At 36.3% G+C, this 21353-nt stretch overlaps 1 protein-coding gene across 3 annotated transcripts in view; it reads left to right on the top strand.

Moving 5' to 3' along the window:
• The window catches only part of SPICE1 (spindle and centriole associated protein 1), a 54339-nt gene that overhangs the window by 19995 nt on the left and 12991 nt on the right, over positions 1-21353 (top strand). For 2 of the 3 annotated variants that reach the window (XM_044251399.1, XM_044251398.1), the window contains exons 5-13: positions 754-856; positions 1671-1777; positions 4903-5015; positions 12122-12258; positions 12468-12605; positions 12965-13230; positions 14905-15036; positions 17509-17656; positions 18548-18772. In XM_044251399.1, coding sequence (XP_044107334.1) covers positions 754-856; positions 1671-1777; positions 4903-5015; positions 12122-12258; positions 12468-12605; positions 12965-13230; positions 14905-15036; positions 17509-17656; positions 18548-18772 — 1369 coding nt within the window. Of the gene's footprint in view, positions 1-753; positions 857-1670; positions 1778-4650; positions 4765-4902; positions 5016-12121; positions 12259-12467; positions 12606-12964; positions 13231-14904; positions 15037-17508; positions 17657-18547; positions 18773-21353 lie in introns of those variants that run through there. The other variant, XM_044251400.1, reaches the window with a different exon arrangement.

The following is a 21353-nucleotide window of genomic DNA, read 5'->3' as shown; positions in this document are numbered from 1 at the left end:
TCAGTTTAAGAGTGCCATCTGGTGGTGGTGGGTAGAGTTGACTTGCCTGTGCTCCTTGCTTCTAAGTAAGAAAGTTCCTGAGTTGAAAGTGCCTAATCAGAGGCCCTACTGTAATGGTATTTTTTGAGTTCTCATCCCTCTAGGATAAAAGTCCACCTTGTTTGTAAATACAGAACTGTCACTTTTTTGTTTGATGCCCCCAAACTCGTATCTTACCTCATAGTCTCTTAAGTTGTTGATCATGATCCATTAGTGGATTATGAAATCACTTTAAAGGTTGAAACCCTCTGAATATATGGCTCAGAGTTTTATATCTTTAATCAGTGTTTTTCAAACTGTGGATCACAACTTGTTAGTGGATTGCTAAATTTAGTGTGTTGTAGCTATTATTTTAAAAAATAGAATAGAAACTAAAAGAAAATATCAAAATGGTTCTCAAAAAGTAAGGTTAAGTAAGACTTTTATCTTGTTATGCATTTACATTTGCATGTATATTAGGTCACGCCAAGTAAGGCCAAGTAAGAAATAATGTATTTCTTTCTTACTTGGATTGTAGCCAAGCATTTGAAATCTAATTATTGTAATAGCGCCATCTCCTGGTACTTACAGATATTGCCATTGAAGGATTTTGGGAGGATGGTGGCTTACAGTTGTTTTTATTCTCTGAACCTTTGCATGGACTTTTCCTTGTGATTTCATAGTATATATAGATTTTTTTCTGAATAATAATATTTATCATTAACACATGTCTAGATTCTTTCTGATCAATACCAGATGCAGGAGGTATTAGAAAAATCTGATCATTTGATGGCTGAAGCAAAAGATCTGTTTGTTGATTTTCCCCGTAGGCGCACAGGTAATGTATTTCGTTCAAACAAAAGCTTCTTTTTCTTATTAATTATAGCCTACAATGGCTGTTTGGAAGAACTTGAAAACTTTTTTCGGGCATCACATTATTTATAGTACAAGTAGTCTAGAGTGGATAGCGTACAGGAGTTGTTAGGCGTAGATTCAGTATAATTTGTTTGCTTTTCACTAAGAATATTAACTATTACAAATTATGGAGCTAAATAGAGGTAAGTCATCATTTACTAGTATATCTCATGGTTCAGTGTACAAGATTTTATTATAAATATGACTTAGTTTCCAGTTTATTAATGTTAGGTTACCGTATAAAGTGTCTGTATTTGTATGTAACTTGAGTAAAGCTAAATTTTGAAGCCTAAAGCTACTTCAGTCTCTTCTCTGACAGAGACTTTGCCTTTTGTCAGATATATAGCATTATTCACTTTAATGTGTATATAATCCATTGTTTACTTTAATCCCTAAAACAGATCATTAGTTTTTAGTTTAAGGTTTGAATCCTGGCTTAACCATTTATTATTGTGACTTTGGGCCATTTACCTCATGTCTCTGAGTTTCAGTTTGCTGATCTATAAAATAATAATAGTAACAACCTCATCAGATTTTGTGAGGGTAAAGTGATTTAATATATGTAAAAGCATTTAGAAAAGTGCCTGGCATATAGTAAGTATTATATAAGTGTGAGCTGCTGTTATTATCATTTAAGATTTTTATTTGATAATACAAACCTGTGGCAGTGTATAGTGCTTATAAAGTCAGTTTAATTAAATGAAGTAAAATCATCATGACTTCTTTTCCTTCTGCAGGGTTTCCAAATGTAACTATGGCTCCTGATTCCTCTCAGGGTCCTATTTTGGTAAATCAAGACCCTGACGCGCAGGCTGTTCTTAGTGAATCCATCATGGAGCCTCAGGTAATATACTGTCCTTATAGCCATCATGCTTATGTTGAAATTAAATTTATGTAGGCATTGTGGTAAACTTTTCAAAAGCTTAAATATCAACAAATACCAAGTTTGGTTGCTAGAATTGTTCTTCCTCAAGCGTATTACACTTTGGGTGAGTTATATTTGTACCAAACAAGACAGGACTGGATAATAATAGCTAACCATTTTTTGAGTACTTACTTATGATGTAGGTACTAGCATTACCTCCATTAGCAGGTGAAAAAACTGAACTTCAGAAAAATTAAGTGCCTTGTCCAAGATCACATAGCATCAGAGATGGCATTTGCTCCATCTGCCATTATAGAAACAGTGGGGAGTCTCTTAACTTCCACTTTAGAGTCAGGTGGATCTGTGTTTACATTCTGTTAGTACTAGCTGTTGGATCTTGGGTTGATTTCTTAAGGTATCTGAGATGACTCAGAGTATTTTTGGTTTTGTTGTTGTTGTTATTGTTAAATGGGAGTAGAATATACTTACTATGGTTGTTGTAAGGATCAGCTGAGATAAGTTATGTGTCTATCATGATTCCAGATACTAGTTCTTCATTAAATGTTAATAGTCTCTTTTAATGGGTGTGTTTAGAAAACAGGTGTGTTTATTCCTGTTACCCAGGAAACTTGGAATTTATTGACCAGTTACGTGGGAAAATTATATTATAGTAGTAAAATATTAATTAAAATGTATCCCAACCTAACTGAAACTCTTAAATAATCAAAGTGCTTAGAATTTTGAAATGGGAAACATTTTTTAAAGCTCATGAAGAATTTAATATTAAAATAAAACAAATTTTTAGGCTTGACGAGGACTCAATACCTGTTTATTGCAATTTCCTAGGTTATTTATATGTCCTATGAAAAAAGGAGACTCATCAGTTAGAGGGATGATCCTAGGGAATTACAAGGTCCAGAATCACTAAAAAAACAAAAAACAAAAAACAACTTAAGTCTACTGTTTTCTGCTTACAAAGGCAATTAAGTAGAATGTTACATGTTTTAAATAGCCAAAAGCCATTATGTTTTGGCACTTACTAAAAATGTTAGCTTTGAGGATAATCCTCCTACATTACTGGTGGGAATGCAAGCTGGTGCAACCATGTTGGAAAATAGTATGGAGATTTCTCAAAAAGTTGAAAATAGAGCTACCCTATGACCCAGCAATAGCACTACTGGGTATTTACCCCAAAGATACGAATGTAGTGATCTGATGGGGCATGTGCACCCCAGTGTTTATAGCTCAATACCCAAACTATGGAAAGTGCCTAAATGTTCATCAACAGATCAATGGATAAAGAAGATGTGGTATGGCATGGAATGGAATGGAGTGGAATATTATGGGATATTATGCAGCCATCAAAAAACCTGAAAGCTTGCCATTTGCAACGACCTGCATGGAACTAGAGAGTATTATGCTAAGCGAGATTAAGTCAATGAGAGAGGTACAATTATATGACCTCACTGATTTGAGGAATTTGAGAAATAAAACAGAGGATCATAGAGAAAGGGAGGGAAAAATGAAACAAAACAAAACCAGTGAGGAAGACAAACCTTAAGAGACTCTTGGTCTCAGGAGACAAACTGAGGGTTGCTGGAGTGGAGAGTGGTGGGAGGGATGAGGTGGCTGGGTGATGGACCTTGGGGAGGGTATGTGCTATGGTGAGTGCTGTGAATTGTGTAAGACTGAAGAATCACAGACCTGTATCCCTGAAACAAATAATATATGTTAATAAAAAAAATGTTAGCTTTCAGATAATTATGGTCTCTATTATGGGGAAGGGGAAATGGCAAGAGCTGGGGCCAAAGAGATAAGGAGGAGCTAGGTAATGAAGGGCTAAAGAACCAGAAAGTGAGAGGAGAGCCACCAAAGAATTTTAGGAAGAATAGAGTCATGATGAAATCAATTGTAGAGTGGAAGAAGGGTTTGGGAAGGACAAGACTGGTGAGAGGATCTGGTTAGAAGACTTAGGTTAGAATTTTAGTGAGAAGTGGTGAGGGCCTAACCTAAGCAATGGCAGTAAAAGAAGGAGGTAGAGGGGAAGAGAGATGGGTTTGAGAGATTAAAAAAGGATAGAATTGACAGCATTTGGTAGCTGATTGGATGTGATGGATGAGAAAAAAGGGTAACTCCCAGTTTGCTGGTTTGAGCATCTCAGTAGATGGCAATACTCTTATGGTCTTAGGTAATATGTCAGGAATAAGGCTTCTGAAAGAATGATAGGAGAGGCTTAGGAAGATGACTAGTTTTGGACACGTTACATTTATGTGTGTAGGATGTCTACTAGGAATATCTTAGGCAGTTGAATATAATTGTCTAGGACTCCTGAGAAATCTGGGTGAAGATAGAAATTCGAGAAGTCACAGCATTTGAATTGTAATTGCAGCTTTGGAACTAGATACAATCTTTCAGAAAGGGAGTCAAATGAGAAGCTAAAAGGTCCAAAGGGAGGATCTTGAGTATTAAGAAAGGGCAGAAAGGAAAGAATCAATGAAGGAGATGGGAAGGAAGAGCCAAAAGAATAGAATAAAAACTAGGGAAATATGGTATCTTGGGAGTTAAAAGGAAGAATGTATCAAGAAGATCTTGAAAGAAAGAAAGGAATGGTCATTAATGTCCAATCAATTAGAGAAGAAAGGGAAGGCAGAGACTGAAAAATATCTGTTTGATTTAGGAACATAAAAAAAAAAGATGTTGACCTTGTAGACAGCAGTTTGAGTGGAATGGTAGGGCAGAAGCAAGGTTGTAGGGCATAGGTGGTAAGTGAGAAGCTGTGTGGGGTGGGGGTGGGGGGGTGGGTAAGATTCTTTCAAGTTTGATGGTAAAGAGAAAAGATATGGTGAGAGAAAAGAGAAAAGATAAGAGAGAAAAGATATTCACATTTAAATGCGGTTGAGCTAAAGCCAGTGCAGAAAGGTTGAAGTTGCAAGAGAGGGATAGGGCACTTGATGGAGTGGAAGGAGGTGAGAGCAGTTAGGTCCTAGAGCACTTGTGGAGATGTTAGCGGTAGAAGGAGGGATCTCTCTATTGTAATGACAAAAAGAAACAAAGGATGAGTGTACATATAACCAACTTGTATTTTTATTGTTGTGTTGAGAAAGGCTCTTAACGAAGTAGATGATGAAGGAGAAGGAACTGTTAACAGCCAGTCTGAAGAAAGTGGGAATGAGTTGGATAACTCTTTAAACTCTCAGTCAAAAACTAACGTAGATCGGTAGGTATATATGGATAAATATTTACAGGGCTTCCCTTTTCTCCGAGGCCATTTCCTTTGTTTCCCAGCTTTATTGAGATATTATTAACATAATATTGTGTAAGTTTAAGGTGTACAATGTGTTTATAAGATTTCTACTTGTGGAACTTAATGATGTTTTCTTTGTGGCCTAATATATGATTAAATTTTTGTAAATGTTCCATTTGTATGCTTGAGAAGAAGGTATATTCTATATTACCAGTGTATAAAGGTCTATATGTATATCCTTAAGATCTGCTTCATTGATGATATTGTTTACTTCTTCTGTGTCTTTACTTACTTTTGTCACTATCTTATATTGAGAGTAGTATATTAAAGTCTCTGTTAGTGTGTTTCTATTTTTCTTTGCATATGATGTTTAAGTATATTTAATTCTGTTTAAAGTTAAATACCTGATTGGTATGTTTTTTGGTACATGGATATCCATAAGTATTGTATTTTCATTGTGAATTATGGCTTTTAGCATTGTAAAGTGTCCTTTGTCATATTTAATGCCTTTTGGCTTCAGTTCTATTTTGTTTGGTATCAGGAATGAAACCTCTGCCTTCTTGTTTCTGATTGCCTGGTTCATCTTTGCTCATTCTTTTATTTTAGCTTTTCTGAATTATTGTGTACTAGGTGTATCTTTTGTATTTAGCATAGAGTTGGGTCTTGCATTTTAGCCAGTTTAAAAGTCTTTTTTTTTTTTTAAATTGGTGAAGTAAGCTTGTAATATTTATTGATATAGTAGATGTGTTCGATGTCAACTTATTTTATAGTACTATGTATATTATATTACAATTACAGTTTTCTTTCTCTATGTAATGTTTTTTTGTGTTCTCTTAAAAATGTCTTTTTTTTTCCAATTTATTTATTTTCAGAAAAACAGTATTCATTATTTTTTCACCACACCCAGTGCTCCATGCAAGCCGTGCCCTCTATAATACCCACCACCTGGTACCCCAACCTCCCACCCCTCCGCCACTTCAAACCCCTCAGATTGTTTTTCAGAGTCCATAGTCTCTCATGGTTCACCACCCCTTCCAATTTACCCAAAAGCACATACCCTCCCCAATGTCCATAACCCTACCCCCCTTCTCCCAACCCCCCTCTCCCCAGCAACCCACAGTTTGAAAAATGTCTTTTGATATTTAGGAAATTTGTAATTTTGTTCTGGCTGGTTGTCTTTATATCTGCCTTTTATAGAGCCCTTTAGTCCCCTATTTTCTTCATCCTTTTGCTCAGGTGTGTTAGTTTTAAATGGCGTGCTTTGACTTCCACCTATGACTTATGCAACAAATAATTTATTCTATATTCTCATTCTTTCTCTTTTTCTCTCAGTCCTTCTCCTCTTTTAGCTGCATTTTTTTTTTTTTTTTTTGCTTTGACAGGACAAAACATTTACAGATTATTCTTCCTTATTATTGCCATTTTTTTAAAAAGAGATTTTATTTATTTATTTGACAGAGATCATAAGTAGGCAGAGAGGCAGGCAGAGAGAGAGGAGGAAGCAGGCTCCCTGCTGAGCCAAGAGCCCCATGTGGGGCTCAATCCCAGAATCCTGGGATCATGACCTGAGCCGAAGGCAGAGGCTTTAACCCACTGAGCCACCAAAATATGGCAAATATTATTGCCATAAATATGGCAAAAATATTATTGCCGTTTTTGTTTTAGTCTTGGATCTACAGTTAAATGTAATAAATGCTCATCATCAGTCCTTTTATGATGTTTTCCTAGTTAACTTTTGGTTGGATCACTCATTTAGACAAAGCTCATGGTGTAGGGTTTATGAGTTCTATTCTTTGAGTTTTTGAAAGCTTAAAAGTTTTCCTGTAGCTTTGATATTTGAAGGATAGCTTGGCTGGATATAAAATCTTTAATATTTTGTTTCCTTAATTTTTTTGAAAATGTTCCTCCATTCTTGGCTTACTTTGAATGTTGTTTTGACTGGTCTGATGCTAGAATAATTTTCTTGCCCTTATAAATAATTAGGCATTTTTATGTTTTGATGTCCTTTATATTTAAAATTTATTCTTTTATCTTTAAAATTTAAATATTGCTAAGCTGTGTTTTGAGTTTACCTTTTCAGGTCAGTTTTTCCAACACAGTTGGCTTTTTTGTAGATTCGGTTCTTTTCTTTCTTTTTTTTTTTTTTCCTGGAAGTAAGTTTCCTTGGGTTATAGTTTCAGATATTAGTTTGATATCATTGTTTTTTTTAATTTTTTCTTTTTCAGAGACTCCTTTTACATACATAAAAGTGATATCTCTTGTTTTCTATTTCAAATACTTCCTCTCTAACCTTTTATTCTTTATTTTTTGTTGTTGTTTTCCTATACTCTTCAATCTTCCTTATTAAATGTTTATTTAATGATTATCCATTGGACACATTGTAATTTAATCTTTATTTTTGAGTTTTTCTTTTTCTTTATATTCTTTCCTGAGTTCAGTCAATTCTTATTTTGTTCCTGGTTTTTGTCTATCTCTGCTCTTAGTTTTAGAACTTCTGATTCAAGATCTATATCTCCAAATGCTTGTTTAAATATACTGAATTCCATTTAAAGAGTTTTGTTACAATTTTCTTCTGTTCTTGGTAGGGGAAACATTTTTATTGGCTAGAATATTTCAGTTAAATTTTCTATTATTTTGTCTTGTATGATGCAGACTGTTTTAGTTTGTACATTTTATGGACAGGGTTGTGAGTTTGGGGTAGGTCTCTTAATTATAGTGAAGTACAGTTATTTTCATGGGTGCTTTTTTTTTTTTTTTAAAGTATCAGCAGGTGAAAGTTAGTTTGTACTCCAATACTGTTCTTTTTTGTCTTGAACTGTTCTCCCTTGTTAAACATGTTAAGGTAATATACTTCTTTCTTTCTTTTTTTTTTTGCCTTTAGCACTCAACCTCCTAAGAACTCTTCTTTCTTCCTGTTGACATCAAGAAGTGGTGTCTTTCCAAGACCTACCACCTTGAGTTCTATGCACTTTTTAGTAGTATTTTGACTGCCCAGGTTTGGGAGATGCGCGCGCATGTGTGTGTGTGTGTGTGTGTGACATTCCTTTTTGAGTATTTGCTATTTAGAGTGGACTTCTTTCTGGAGTTGGTTTGGTCATTTTCTTTTTCTTTTCTTTTCTTCTTCTTTTTTTTTTAAATGACCCGTTTAGTCATTTTCAGCTGCCCTCACTCCCTGCTAGGGCTTCTGACAGGAGCTCAGGAAATATCTTTGATGGAGTTTAGTGTGTATTTTTCTACTTATAGGTAATTTGAAGTTAGTAGTAGTATCTGTTTTCCAGTCATGTAGAAGGTATGGGTTATGAGCTTTTTTTGCTCCTCTTGTTGCCCCGTCTCTTGGGTTTTGGAGGATGCGTGGAGTGATTCAAATTTAGCTGGTTGCTGTTTCCTTAAGGACACTTGGAAACATGTATCATCTTTTAAGATGTATCATCTTAACATGTATCATCTTTTAAGATAAGCTTCTTTCAGGACCCAAATATAACTAATCTTGGGTAATATTGCTTTTATTCTTTACATTTGAATCAAGTTAATGATTTTTATTTGGTTGGGGTTTATCTCATTAGTTGTATGAGTAGGTGGTTTCCAGTTTTGAGTACCTAATGTCTCAAAATGTTACTTGTTAACTATTAAACATGAGGTATCAGGAGATGCATTAGACTTGGGATCTGGAGACTAAGTGCCTTTTGGTAAATTTCTATGAATACATGTTCTTGTGTGACCTAAAACAACAGAAATTTATTCTCTCACAATTCTGGAGAAATCTGAAATCGATTTCATTGGACCAAAATCAAGGGTTTGGGAGGGCTACACTTCTTCCAGAGGTTCTAGAGGAGAATCTGTTCTTTGCCTTCTTTGCCCCTTCCAGGTTTTGATAACTGTTGGTCTTCCTTGGCTTGTGACAGCTGCATCATTCCAATTTCTTCCTCTGAGTTCATATCACCTTTCCCTCTGTGTGTATGTTCAAGTCTTCCTTTGCCTCTCTTTTATAAAAATATACATGATACCATTTAGCCTCCCCCCCCCCAGATAACCTCACATCCCAAGATTCTTATCTTAATCATATCAGCCTGTTTGCTGTTTGTAGAATTTTGGGAGTCTGACTCTTCCTTCATTTTATCCTATCTCTGTCTCTTTCAGTCCAAGCTGCAGTATTTCTGCTGGTGTAACATTCTCAAAGGACCTTGTGTGTTTCCTTTGTATGTTGGATGGCATCAGACAGAAAGGCCCTCCAGAGATCTTCCCTGGATAATTCCATCTCTGTTGCTGTCTGCTGAGATCATTAAAGGGATCTATGAGTCAGATGCCTAATCTCTTCAGATTAGCAAAACATTGTGTAGCCATATGCTTGTCCTTCTTTCCAGGGCGTGCTTTCCTAACAGTGTGGTATCTCCTAATTTGACCATCTTTTGCGTTCTGGGCAGGCTGAAAATTTCCCAGATCACCAAGTTCTGGTTCCTTTTGGCTAACAGTTCTTGCTGCAGTGTATCTCTTTCTTCCTACATTTCACTCTAAGCAGCAGTAAGAAAGCAGGCTGTACCTTCAACACTTTGGTTGAAAATCTCCACAGCTAAGTATCCAAGTTCATTGTTTACAAGTTCCGCTTTCCACACAACTCGGTTATGTTTTCTGGTACTTTATAATAAGGATTGTCTTTCTTCCAGTTTCCAATCACATGTTCCTCATTTCCTTGTGAGCCTTTACCAGAAGCTCCCTTAATGCTCATATTGCTACCAGTATTCCATTCATGATGATAGAGCCTTTCTCTGCCGTGCTCCTCACTTCCTCCTGGGTCCACAGCGGAAGGGTCTGTAACATCCATATTTCTATGAATAGCCTGTGTAAGGCAATGTAGGATTTTTCTAATATTTACCTGAAAATACTTCCAGCCTCACCCATTCTCATTTCAGAGCTTTTTTTTGGTAAACATTTTTTGATATTTTGTTACACTAGCACCTTTTATCCAGGTGCCAGAGTCTACATTAGTTTTCTATGGCTGCTATAACAAATTACCATAAACTTGATGACTTAAAACAACAGAAATGTATTCTCTCACAGTTCTGGAGGCCAGAAATCTGAAATCGGTTTCACTAGGCTGAAATCAAGGTGTTGGAGGGCCACTCACATTCCCTCTGGGTACTCTAGGGGAAAATCCATTCCTTGTCTCTTCCAATTTCTTGTGGCCTTGTGGCTGCTGGCCTTCCTTGGCCTTGAGTCAGTATAACTCCCGTCTCTGCCTCCATCATCACAGCACCCTCTATGTCTGTGTGTGTCAGAGTCTCCTTGTGTCTCTACCTCTTATAAGGATGCACTTGATTGCATTTAGGGCCCAACCAGATAATCCAAGGTCATCGATCTCAATATCCTTCCTAACTTAATCACATCTGCAAAGTCCCTTTTTAGTCAGATAAGGTAACATTCACAGATTCTAGGGATTCAATTATAAGTATCTTTAGGGAGGCCGTTCTTTTTTTTTTTTTAAAGATTTTATTTATTTATTTGACAGAGAGAGATCACAAGCAGGCAGAGAGGCAGGCAGAGAGAGAGAGAAGGAAGCAGGCTCCTGGCTGAGCAGAGAGCCCGATGCGGGGCTCCATCCCAGGACCCTGCGATCATGACCCGAGCCGAAGGCAGCGGCTCAACCCACTGAGCCACCCTGGTGCCCCTAGGGAGGCCATTCTTAAACCTGTCATAGGTAGTATTATATTACTTTCCTTGTTGTTGTCACATAACCTGACTCTTAAAAAAGTATAAACATTAGAGACAGTAATGTGAGTTCGGACTGTTTTGGATTTTCCTAACTTGTACAGAAATCTTGTTATAACACTTTTCTTAGGATTTAGCATGAAGGTTGGACTTTGAACTAACACTTACAAAGGAGTCTTTCTGATGCTTTGATAACTAGCCCCCTTTGAATGGATTGCATTATAGGCCTTTTGCTAAATAGATTTTGTAGCAGCAGCTAATGTGCAATGTACTATCCATAATTTGCATGAAAGCAACTCCCTTAGGTTGAGATTTGTGGAGCCACTAAATAATATTTCCCCATTCCTCTTTTTTTTTTTTGTAACAGCTTTATTGATTTATTGTCCACATACCGTACAGTCCATTCACTTAAACTATAACATTCAATGATTTCTATTATATGCAGAGTTATGCAATCTATAGTCAATTTTAGAACATTTTCAGTACCAGAAGAAACCCCATATTCTTTAATAGTCAAATCCTATTTCCTCCCAAGCCCTTCAGCCCTATCTAATCTATTGGATTAATCTATTCTCTATCTCTGTAGATTTGCTTATTCTGGACATTTCATATGTGTAGAATCATTCCGTCCGTGGTCTTTTGTGTCTGGTGTCTTTCACTTGGCATGTTCTCAGGATTCATCCATGTTGTAGCATGTATCTCCACTTCATTCCTTTTTATGGTTGTGTGGGTTTAGTACATTTTATTTCAACACCCATCAGTTGGTGGGCATCTGGGTTGTTCCTGCTTTTTTATCACCTACCTCTTTTAAGTCTCAGTCCAACTGAGAAATAGATAAAGGAATCAGATGGTTGGAGAATAAAGAATAAGCCTTACCAATGCTAAAGATGATTATAGCAAAAGGCTTAGTTCTCTAACTCCCTATACTACTACAGCTCTTCTTCCTGCTCCTTCTCCCTGCTCCCAGGGACTCAGGGCAGAGTCTGCTCTAGTCATTTTACTTCAGTGATGAGCATAGACTGTGTTCTGAGGATAGCCTCCTTCACAGAGAGAAACCAGAAAGGACCAAGCCATGTACTTTCTCTGGGAGAAAGAGAGGAGAATGGGGCCCATACCACAAAAATTCAGAAAGGACAGATTTTTCCTCCAAGCAGGAGCCAAGGTGGGTGGGAAACTGGGAGGAAGATGGAATGATTCCTTTTAACACTAAGAAGACTGGCATTTTAGCTACCTGTCTTACCAGTTAAGCAAAATGTATTTTTTTTCTTTGATTTTGAATTATTAAAAGTGCTGTCAATCAAACATTTAAGCAGTTGAGCAGTTTAAATGATAGCATTTATTAATTCTGATATAGCTTGTTGCCCCATATTTTATAGGTTTCTCCACCAACTGAAGGAAGATAATTCTGAGTTAATTAATAAACTGTGGACTGATATTCAGCAGAAAATAACAACACAGTCCCAAAACCCTCCAGGAACTCCATCACCTGCCTCTCCATCAGGAGAACAAAAAGGTTTGTTCCCCCATTGTATTATTTCTCACAGAACAGTAACTTGTTTTATTACGTTCTTCCTTAAACATAGTGATGTTTAAAGGAATATTATTTGGGTTTTGACTGACTTTACCTAATTGAATGAAATACTGATTGATCTGTGAATTGGAATGCTTAAAACTTTTTTTCCTGTTCACTTGAGATTCTTTTGGAAATATTTTTTCCTTTAGCTGCTCTGAATGCTACCAGCGCTGTCAAGAGAATTCAGACCAGGCTTCAATCTGAAGAATCTACTGAGACGCTAGACTCAAGCTACGTTGTGGGACAAGTGCTGAACTCAAGGAAGCAAAAACAGTTATTAAAGAAAGGTTCAATTCCTCAATTTACAAAGATGAATTGTTAAACGCATAACTTGATACAGCTTCCTATATCTCTTAGTAAAGTTTTTTCCTTTAAACCCATCCAGTTGGAGCCAGCTGATTAGACTTTTCTGAATGGTAGCTAAGAAATGCCTCCAAATATAACAATGTAACTCTGTAGAAAGGTGGTTCTAGTACATTCATTATAGATAGTGTAAACCTGATTTAGACTATAGTTTTTATGAGAAATGGTGATAACTTCTATAAAAACCTTTTGTAAACTGTGAATAACAGTCAGTGGTTTTTCTAGTAGCTTGCTGGTATAGCTTTTCCTGGTCTTCTAATAGGGTGACTTCTGTCATTATCAGTGAAAGGAAAACTGGATTCCAGTGCTCCTTCCAAGCAGAAGAAGAATGTGTTAACAGCTAGCACAGCCTCCACAGACTTACCAAACAGCAATAATTCCAGCCTAGATGTCCTCAAACACATGATCAATGAAGTGGAACATGAAATGGAAGAATATGAACGGTGGACGGGACGCGAGGTCAAAGGACTGCAGAGTAGTCAGGGGCTTACAGGCTTTACTCTGTCACTGGTGGGTTCCCTCTGTCGCCTGGTTCGGTACCTTAAAGAGGTAAGAACAAGAGGTTATTTTCCTCTACAGAGTGCTGGTAGAGACATTTGGGTTTTTTTTTTTTTTTCCTCTACACTTAATTTATTGCAATTTCCAAATGAAGAATAGTAAAATTTGAATAGCTTTGTTTAAAATATCTCAGTTTTAGGGTGCCTGGGTGGCTCAGTGGGTTAAGCCGCTGCCTTCGGCTCAGGTCATGATCTCAGGGTCCTGGGATCAAGTCCCACATCGGGCTCTCTGCTCAGCAGGGGGCCTGCTTCCCTTCCTCTCTATCTGCCTGCTTCTCTGCCTACTTGTGATTTCTGTCTGTCAAATAAATAAATAAAACCTTAAAAAAAAATCTCAGTTTTAGATTATCTGCAGTAAGGTCTTACCTCTTAATTTCCCTCTACATGCCAATTTATGTATCCTATAGTATAAGTGATGTTGATTTTAATACAAGCTGTTCTAAATTGTAATTAGTAAGGTAAATCTACTATAAATAAAATCATGTCTTATGCTGACATTGAATATATTGTTTGGCAGTATTAAATTCAGTAGAACTACTAAATGTGTCCTTGTTCTATTGCTTTTCTCTGTGTTCCTACTCCTACTTTAGTTTGGAGAGTGGCATGCCTGTAATCTGTAGACACAGATGAGGAAAATTCTTCACGTTATCTGTGTGACTACTTGGGCTTTGTCTGAAGTAGATCTTTTGTTGTTCTGAAAATAATTTGTAAGAGAAGCAAGAATTATTTCTGTAATTAATTTTTGAATAACCAGCCTTCAGAATGCTGAGGAATTAGAGCTAGCTCTACATTTCATCTTTCAAAAAACCTATTTAAGCTGTTCTTATGTTTTATACATTTAAATTTGTTAAACAAATACAACAGAAAATGTTCAAGGACATTTTATTATTAAAATAGTTGGTTCATCACTCTTAATTCTGATGTTTTAATTTCTGTGGAGCTGTCTTCCTAAAATTACTTTTTAGTGAAATATTTATTGTACTGTCAGACTTATGAAGGTCTTATCATTCTTATCCTAAATTAGGGTTCTCCAGGAATGTACTTTTGGCTCTCTGAAAGCATTACAGGTTTAGTAGCTTCCACTTTTTAGCTAATCACTTGGTTTACAAAGTTAAAACCATTGAAGCCTGTTGTTATTTATTTTTTATTTTATTTGAACAAACTTAGTTGTTGAATTGGTGATCATAATCACATGGCATGAAATTAAAAGAAAAAGAAGGTTATAGATAAAAATTCTCATTCCCACCCTTAACTTCCATTTAACTAGTTTGCTTCCCTGTAGCCAGCAGTCATTGCCAGATACAGGTGTATCCTTCTAGAGATGATCTGTGTATATTCAGGCAATATGTATATGTCCTTCCCTCCACTTTATTCGGCAAAAATTTGTACTTATTTAAGCCTGTATACCATTCTGTTTATTATGTTCTATATAAAGAAGGGAAAAGGACACAGCATTTCATTTTAATGCAATATAAGCCTTTTAATAAAAATATGTCATTCTCATTATTGTCACATATACTTTGTATTATTTTCTTTGACAGTTTTGAATAGAAACTCTTAGTTTTCAGTATTTGATGCTTTTAATGGGAGTTTATTTTTGGATGGGGATTTTATCTTATTATTGATGGAAGTGGTTTTTTGTTTTTTGTTTTTTTTTTTAATGTAGAGCGAGGTCCAACTGCGTAAAGAAGTAGAGACGAGGCAGCACCTGGAACAAACGTTAGGTGATCATCGAGAGCTCATTGATGCTCTTACAGCTGAAATTCTTCTCCTTAGAGAAGAAAATACCGCTACCCAGGTACTTAGATGAGATCCCAACTTTTCTGCGTTTAGTAAAATAAGGTATCTTTAAGAGTATGTAAGATTTTCTTTTAGTTGCCTTTGGTTTAGTTGTGTGGCTATGATTACTTATCACTTCTTTATTATCATCAACATTCATTATATTGGAGGTACTATAGTAGAAACTTGAAGTACAAATAACATACAGAAAAGTCTGCTGTCTTTAAAAAACATACTATTATTTGGAAAGACAGAATCTACATTTAAATGGTAACTACCAATATTATAGCAGTTTATCCAAAATGTGAAGTAAATGTTGTGATAGCCACTTCTAATTTCAAAACAGCAGAGGATACAATTTAGAAAACTTCCTGTAATCATATGCCATTTAAAGTTGTTTGCAGTATCTTCATATTTATTAGATAAGACCTTTTTGTCACTTGTCTAGCTAATTGTGTCTTTTATTTTTTTTTTAAAGACACAGTATTTCTTCTAGAAACCAATTAATACTGCCTCGATGGTGCATTAAACATTCTTAATTTGTCCTCTTTCTGTTCTCTCTGGGTATTGCTCTCACTGCAAACTGTGTTACACATACATGTATACCTGTCATCAAGACTGAGCTGCTTGAGGGATGCCTGGGTGGCTCAGTCGATTAGGCATCTGCCTTTGGCTCAGGTCATGATCTGGGAGTCTTGGGATCAAGTCTGGCATTGGCCTCCTTGCTCAGCAGGAGGCCTGCTTCTCCCTCTGTTGCTCCCCCTGCTTGTGCTTGCGCTTTCTCTCTCTGACAAATGAATAAATAAAATCTTAAAAAAAAAAAAAAAGACAGCTGCTTGAGCAGAGATGGTTTTATTCATCTCTTTGTTCTCCAGTGATGGTTGTTATTACTTTTATTTGTTAGCCAAAAGAGACTGGAAAAGCATAGTTAGTAGGCAAGTTATGCTGTATCAATGGACATTAGATATAAGACATGCAATTTTTTTATTGATCTATCCATTTCACATACCATTTAATTATCTTATAAAAGTGTACAATTCAGTGGTTTTTAGTGTATTCACAGAGTTGTACACCAGCACCATTATCTAATTCCAGAATGTTTTCCTCACCCCAAAGAGAAACCCCAAGCTTGTTAGCGGTCACTCTTTGTTCTCTCCTCCTTACAGCTCTTGGCAATTATAAATCCACTTTGTGTTTCTAAAGATATGTCAAATGTGGATATTTCATATAAATGGAATTGTGCAATATGTAATCTTTTGTATCTGATCTCTTTCACTTAGCATAATGTTTTCAGGGCTTAACTATGTTGTAGCATGTGTCAGTACTTGATTCCTTTTTATTGTCCACTAATATTCCATTATAAGGATAGACCACATTTTGGTTATCCATTCATCAGTTGATGGATATTTTTAGTTGTTTCTACCTTTTCATGTACTATGAGTGAATAATGCTGCTATGAACATTCATGTACAAGTATTTGTGTGAACTTAGGTTATCAATTCTCTTGGGAAGATGAGCAGTTTTAAAATGTACTAATTGAAAAAAAAATAAATACAATGTACTAGTTGGATCAACAAATGGTATTGATTTGGGCCGGGCACTGTTCTTGGTGCAGGAGGTACAGTCATGAACACAGAAGCAATCTTTAGGTAAAGTTGTGAAAAGTGACCATATTATTAATCGATTTTGAAGGCAAACAGTAGGGTTTTTCCGATGGGTTGGATTTGGATATGGGATAAAGGAAAGGATGTGGGAGGAGTCAAGGGTGATTCCAAAGTTAGGGGCTGAGCATTTAGAAGGATGCAGTTGCTGTTGATGAGTTGGGAATGTTCAGGGGGAGTTTGGTTTTGTACATGTTAAGTTTGAGAAGCATGTATGAGTTCTAGATGGAGATGCTGAATAGGTCATTAGAGATGATTGTGGAATTTGGGAAAAATTTGAGCTGGTATGAAATTGTTTAGTATGCTTTATTCAGTAATCCCACTAACAATTCTGACCATCTGTGATTTTTATAAAATGTCTATACATTTTTGATACATATACATATATATTTGTATGTGTATAATACCTCTTATCTCAGTGTATATATTTTTTTCTTAACCTTATTTTATATACATTACGTAACTTCTTACTGGGTCATGTTTATCAGTGTAAGTGCCTGTGTAATATTCTGTTAAATTAGCTTGAGTCAGTTGATACCATTTATATAAAGAGGTTTTATAGATCAAAAGCACTGTAAAAAGGTTAATTCTTATTGTTGTATGGTAGTGTATTTATTAATTAATAATATTCTGTAATACATTTAACCATTCCTCTGTCGTGGGACTTTTAAAACATTTATGATTATGTGTTCTTACAAATACATGACTTTAGTATTTGAACGAAAGTCTGAAGTTCCTAGAGTAGTAAAGTGGTGATACAGTTCTGCATGTCTAGGTGATGATCTGAAGTCTGATATTGCAATGATATTATTTCATTCTTTCTTCTCCAGGCAAGACTTCAGCAGTACATGGTCACAACAGATGAGCAACTTATATCGCTGACACATGCCATGAAGAACTGTCCTGTGATAAAAAGCAACAAAGAGTATCAGGCATCCGAAAGGGGATCCACAAGCAGGAAAATGATAGACAGTCTGGGTGAGTATATATGGTCTTATCATCCCAGGTTGGTATTAAACACAGAGTAAACAAAACTGTAAACTTATATGTGATTGGTCATGTACACATAGATAGCATTGTAACGGTGACAGTTGCCATTGCTATTTCCAGTTAATATTTGTTGGATACTTGCACTATGCCAGGCACTTTTTAAGTGTTTTTTTGTGTATTATCTCATTTAGTCCTCGTGATAATCTTATGAGGTAAGTATTATTGTTATCCCTACTTTCAGGATGAGAAAACCAAGGCTTCGAGAGAGTTGGTAGCTTAGCAAGATCATACAACTAGAAAGTAGCAGAATTTGCTTCCTAGACCACTGGGGCTTTAGTGCCATCACTTTTCATCACTGTGCACCAGGTTCAGGAGGAGAGGAGGTGGTCTTGGAAAGAAAAAGAAATACCGAGTTTTAGAAATTTGTAACTTTTTTTCATTTGTGGTGATACTTGGAAAGCCTTTCTTCACTTCCTGTGCCATCCTATGTCAGAGTCTGAATAGGACATTTAGGCTTTTTCATGTTTTTCCTTCTAAGTAACACTTCGATGAGTATCTGTGTGTGGTATTTTATGTATTTAGGAATGTTTTCTCCTGAGGGATTCTGAGAAGTGGCTGACTAAAATTTAACTTGCATGAGATAAACTCAATGGCTGAGGCAGGTCTCAAGGACTAAGTGCTTTTCTCAAAAGCAACCCCTTCTTCCCAGTGCTGGCCCCTTGGGAGCCTTGCCTGTGAGTTACAGCTAAAGGGTGATATGGCCTAGAAAGTGAAGACTCTAGGGTCCATCTGATTTTGCTTTCTGTGGAAATGCATGTAAGTATAAATACCTGAGTGTATCTGTAGTTACAAGTGCTGACAGCCTCTCATCTTCTTCAGAGGGCCCTGTTGTAAATGCTAATGTCTCCATGCCATTGGCATTCAGAGGGGAGGAAGCGGCTGAATTCACACAGGAAGACTTGCCTGTTAAGCTGTCTCAGGTGCCAACTCCCCCGGATAGTGTGAATCTGACTAACAGTTTTCCCGCACATATATTTGAGCCGGCTGTGTTGTTGACACCACCCAGGCAGAAGAGCAACTCAGGATTCTCTCCCTTGCAGGACGGTAAGCAGGCTTCTTCTAAAGCTGCCTGACGGTTGTTTTTTTATGCTTTATATATGCAACATACTGTGTCCATTGTTACCCAGTAAAGGGAATTCTGAAAGATATTAATTGCCACACATAACCTTTAAGCTAAAGGAGGATTTTTCAGGGTTGTGTATATCATGTGTGTTACACCTGTGGTGAAATGTCACGTAAAATTTCGTTATGTATCTGTTCTATTAGACATTGTAAATATTATATCAGATCAAAGGATTAGAGTCCTCAGCATTAAAATGTAGAGTAAGGGAAATCCTCCTTTCCCTGTGGTCCAGGAGCATAGGAAAGGGTAAGAAACAAGAGATTATACTCCAGAGAGAGAGTAATGAAAGTTTAGCCAAGGAAAGGTAAGAACTGTGACTATAAGGGTTTTGTAAGTCAGATTTGGTTATTAACCTATTTTTCATTGAAATTTCTTTAGCTTAGTCAGTTGAGGTAATTTTATAGTGAAAGTTGATCAACAATTAAAAATAGCTTTCAGGTCACTTTTTGCAGGACATATATAGAGTTTAGAATAAAAATTTTAAAAGTTATTGGTTTTTTTTTAAGATTTTATTTATTTATTTGACAGACAGAAATCACAAATAGAGAGGCAGATAGAGAGAGAGGGAGAAGCAGGCTCCCCGCTGAGCAGAGAGCCCGATGCGGGCCTCGATCCCAGGACCCTGAGATCATGACCTGAGCTGAAGGCAGAGGCTTTAACCCACTGAGCCACCCAGGAGCCCTAAAAATTATTGTTTATCCTTAGCTCAGAGATTCTTAACTTGGGGGCTCATGGATGGTCTTCAGAAGTACCATGGAGTGTTTCATTGTTTGGAAAATTATGTTTATTTGTCCACCTGTGCATTTTTTCTGGAGCTATAGAACCTTTTTTTTTTTTTATTTTTAAATAATTCTTCAGTTAAAAAACTACCTTAGATTCTCCTCCAGTGTTTTTAGAAAAATGTTATTCAGCCCTGATTTGCATACATTTTTTATTTCTTTGAGTGTTTACATTCTTACACAGGGGAACAGAATAATAACTTTTATTGTCATTGTAACTTAGAAATTTGGTCAGATTTTCTGTACCTTCTTTTCAATAAAGGACCTGAAGAGGCCATAAGAGTTAAAGAAAATAACAAGTTCTTGCCATGATAAGATTTGTTTTGGCATTTATTATGTGACTGGAAAGTCTGTCAAGTCTTTCTGGTATAGGGAGACAGTGCTAGGCTGAGGGGCAGAAGTGCTAGAATCTTGGCCCACCTGGTGACTAGCTGGGAGGCATGGAGCTAAGACACTTATCGTCTCTACATTCATTTTTCTGGCTTCAGAATGAGAGATTTTTCTTTTATCTTTAATGTTATCTGGCTCTATAGTTCTGTGAAATGGTATCTCCTCTTTAGAGCCTAGAGAGAATTGTTAACTCTGAATTGGAGATATGATTTCAGTTCTGATTTCTGTTCAGGTTAGATTTTCATTCTCAAAGTAAGCTTTCAAATGTTTACATGGTATTAATATGCTCATCTAATGAGCATATTCTTCTATAATATCTTGAGATATTATAAAGTATTTCCCACTGGTGATAGGAAGATAGCTTGAAGTTGTTGTTGTTGTTGTTGTTGTTTTTAAAGTAGGCTCCACGCCTAGTGTGGAGTCTAACATGGGCTTGAACTCACAACCCTGAGATCAAGACCTGAGCTGAGATCGAATTGAATGCCTAAGGAACTCAGCCACTCAGGCACCCCAAATTCTTTTAAAGAAACAATTACCATAAGTATTTTTACTCTGATTACAAATATACTAAATGTCCACTAAAGCCAATTATTTGGGGGCTGTTATAGACTCCGCTTTGTTAGCAGGTTTGCCTTGAAAATAATGCCACACGTTTCTTTTACAGTGCAGATGGAATAACCTTTGAACATGTATTCTTAGTTGGTGAAGTTTTGTCATCATATTTTTCAGACTTTTATTTAGAATGCCCACATAGAAAAAATTGTTCAGATAAAGGTGGGAGGTACATAGAGCCCTTTATCAGCCTTTAGTTATACTCTGGAATAGCTCTGTGTAATAGAACTTTCTGTGATGATGAAAATGTTCTGTGTCTGCTCCATTCATATTGGTAGGTGCTAGCATCAGTGGGCATTTGGAATGTGGCTAATGTGACTGAAGAACTGAATTATTAATTTTATTTAACCTTAATTAATTTGAATTTGAATTTGAATAACTGCATTTGTCCAGACACTCTCGTAATGGACAGCATTGCCCTAGAATTTCCCATCATAGATCATTTCCGTTAGCTACTGATTGACTTCTACTTTCTTTTACAGTCACACCTTTTGAAAGAGTAGTATATATATGCTGTTTTCATTTTCTTATCTCCCATTCATTCTTCATTTTCAAGTGTCAATTCTAATTTTTATTTTGATGTGGTTAAAAAAGGCACATACAAAGGTCTTTTCCTCTTTCATCTTTAGGCCTGCCCTAAGAGGGAAGCATTTTTTCCCAATTTGATTTCTGCTTATCTTGTGGTAGTCTCCATAATTAACATAAGATATTTTTATATATT

The sequence above is a fragment of the Neovison vison genome, chromosome 6, assembly GCF_020171115.1.
Source record: "Neovison vison isolate M4711 chromosome 6, ASM_NN_V1, whole genome shotgun sequence".
In the NCBI taxonomy this organism is placed as follows: Eukaryota; Metazoa; Chordata; class Mammalia; order Carnivora; family Mustelidae; genus Neogale; species Neogale vison.
Note: the sequence above shows the minus strand (reverse complement) of the source record. Positions and strands in the feature narration are given on the sequence as shown.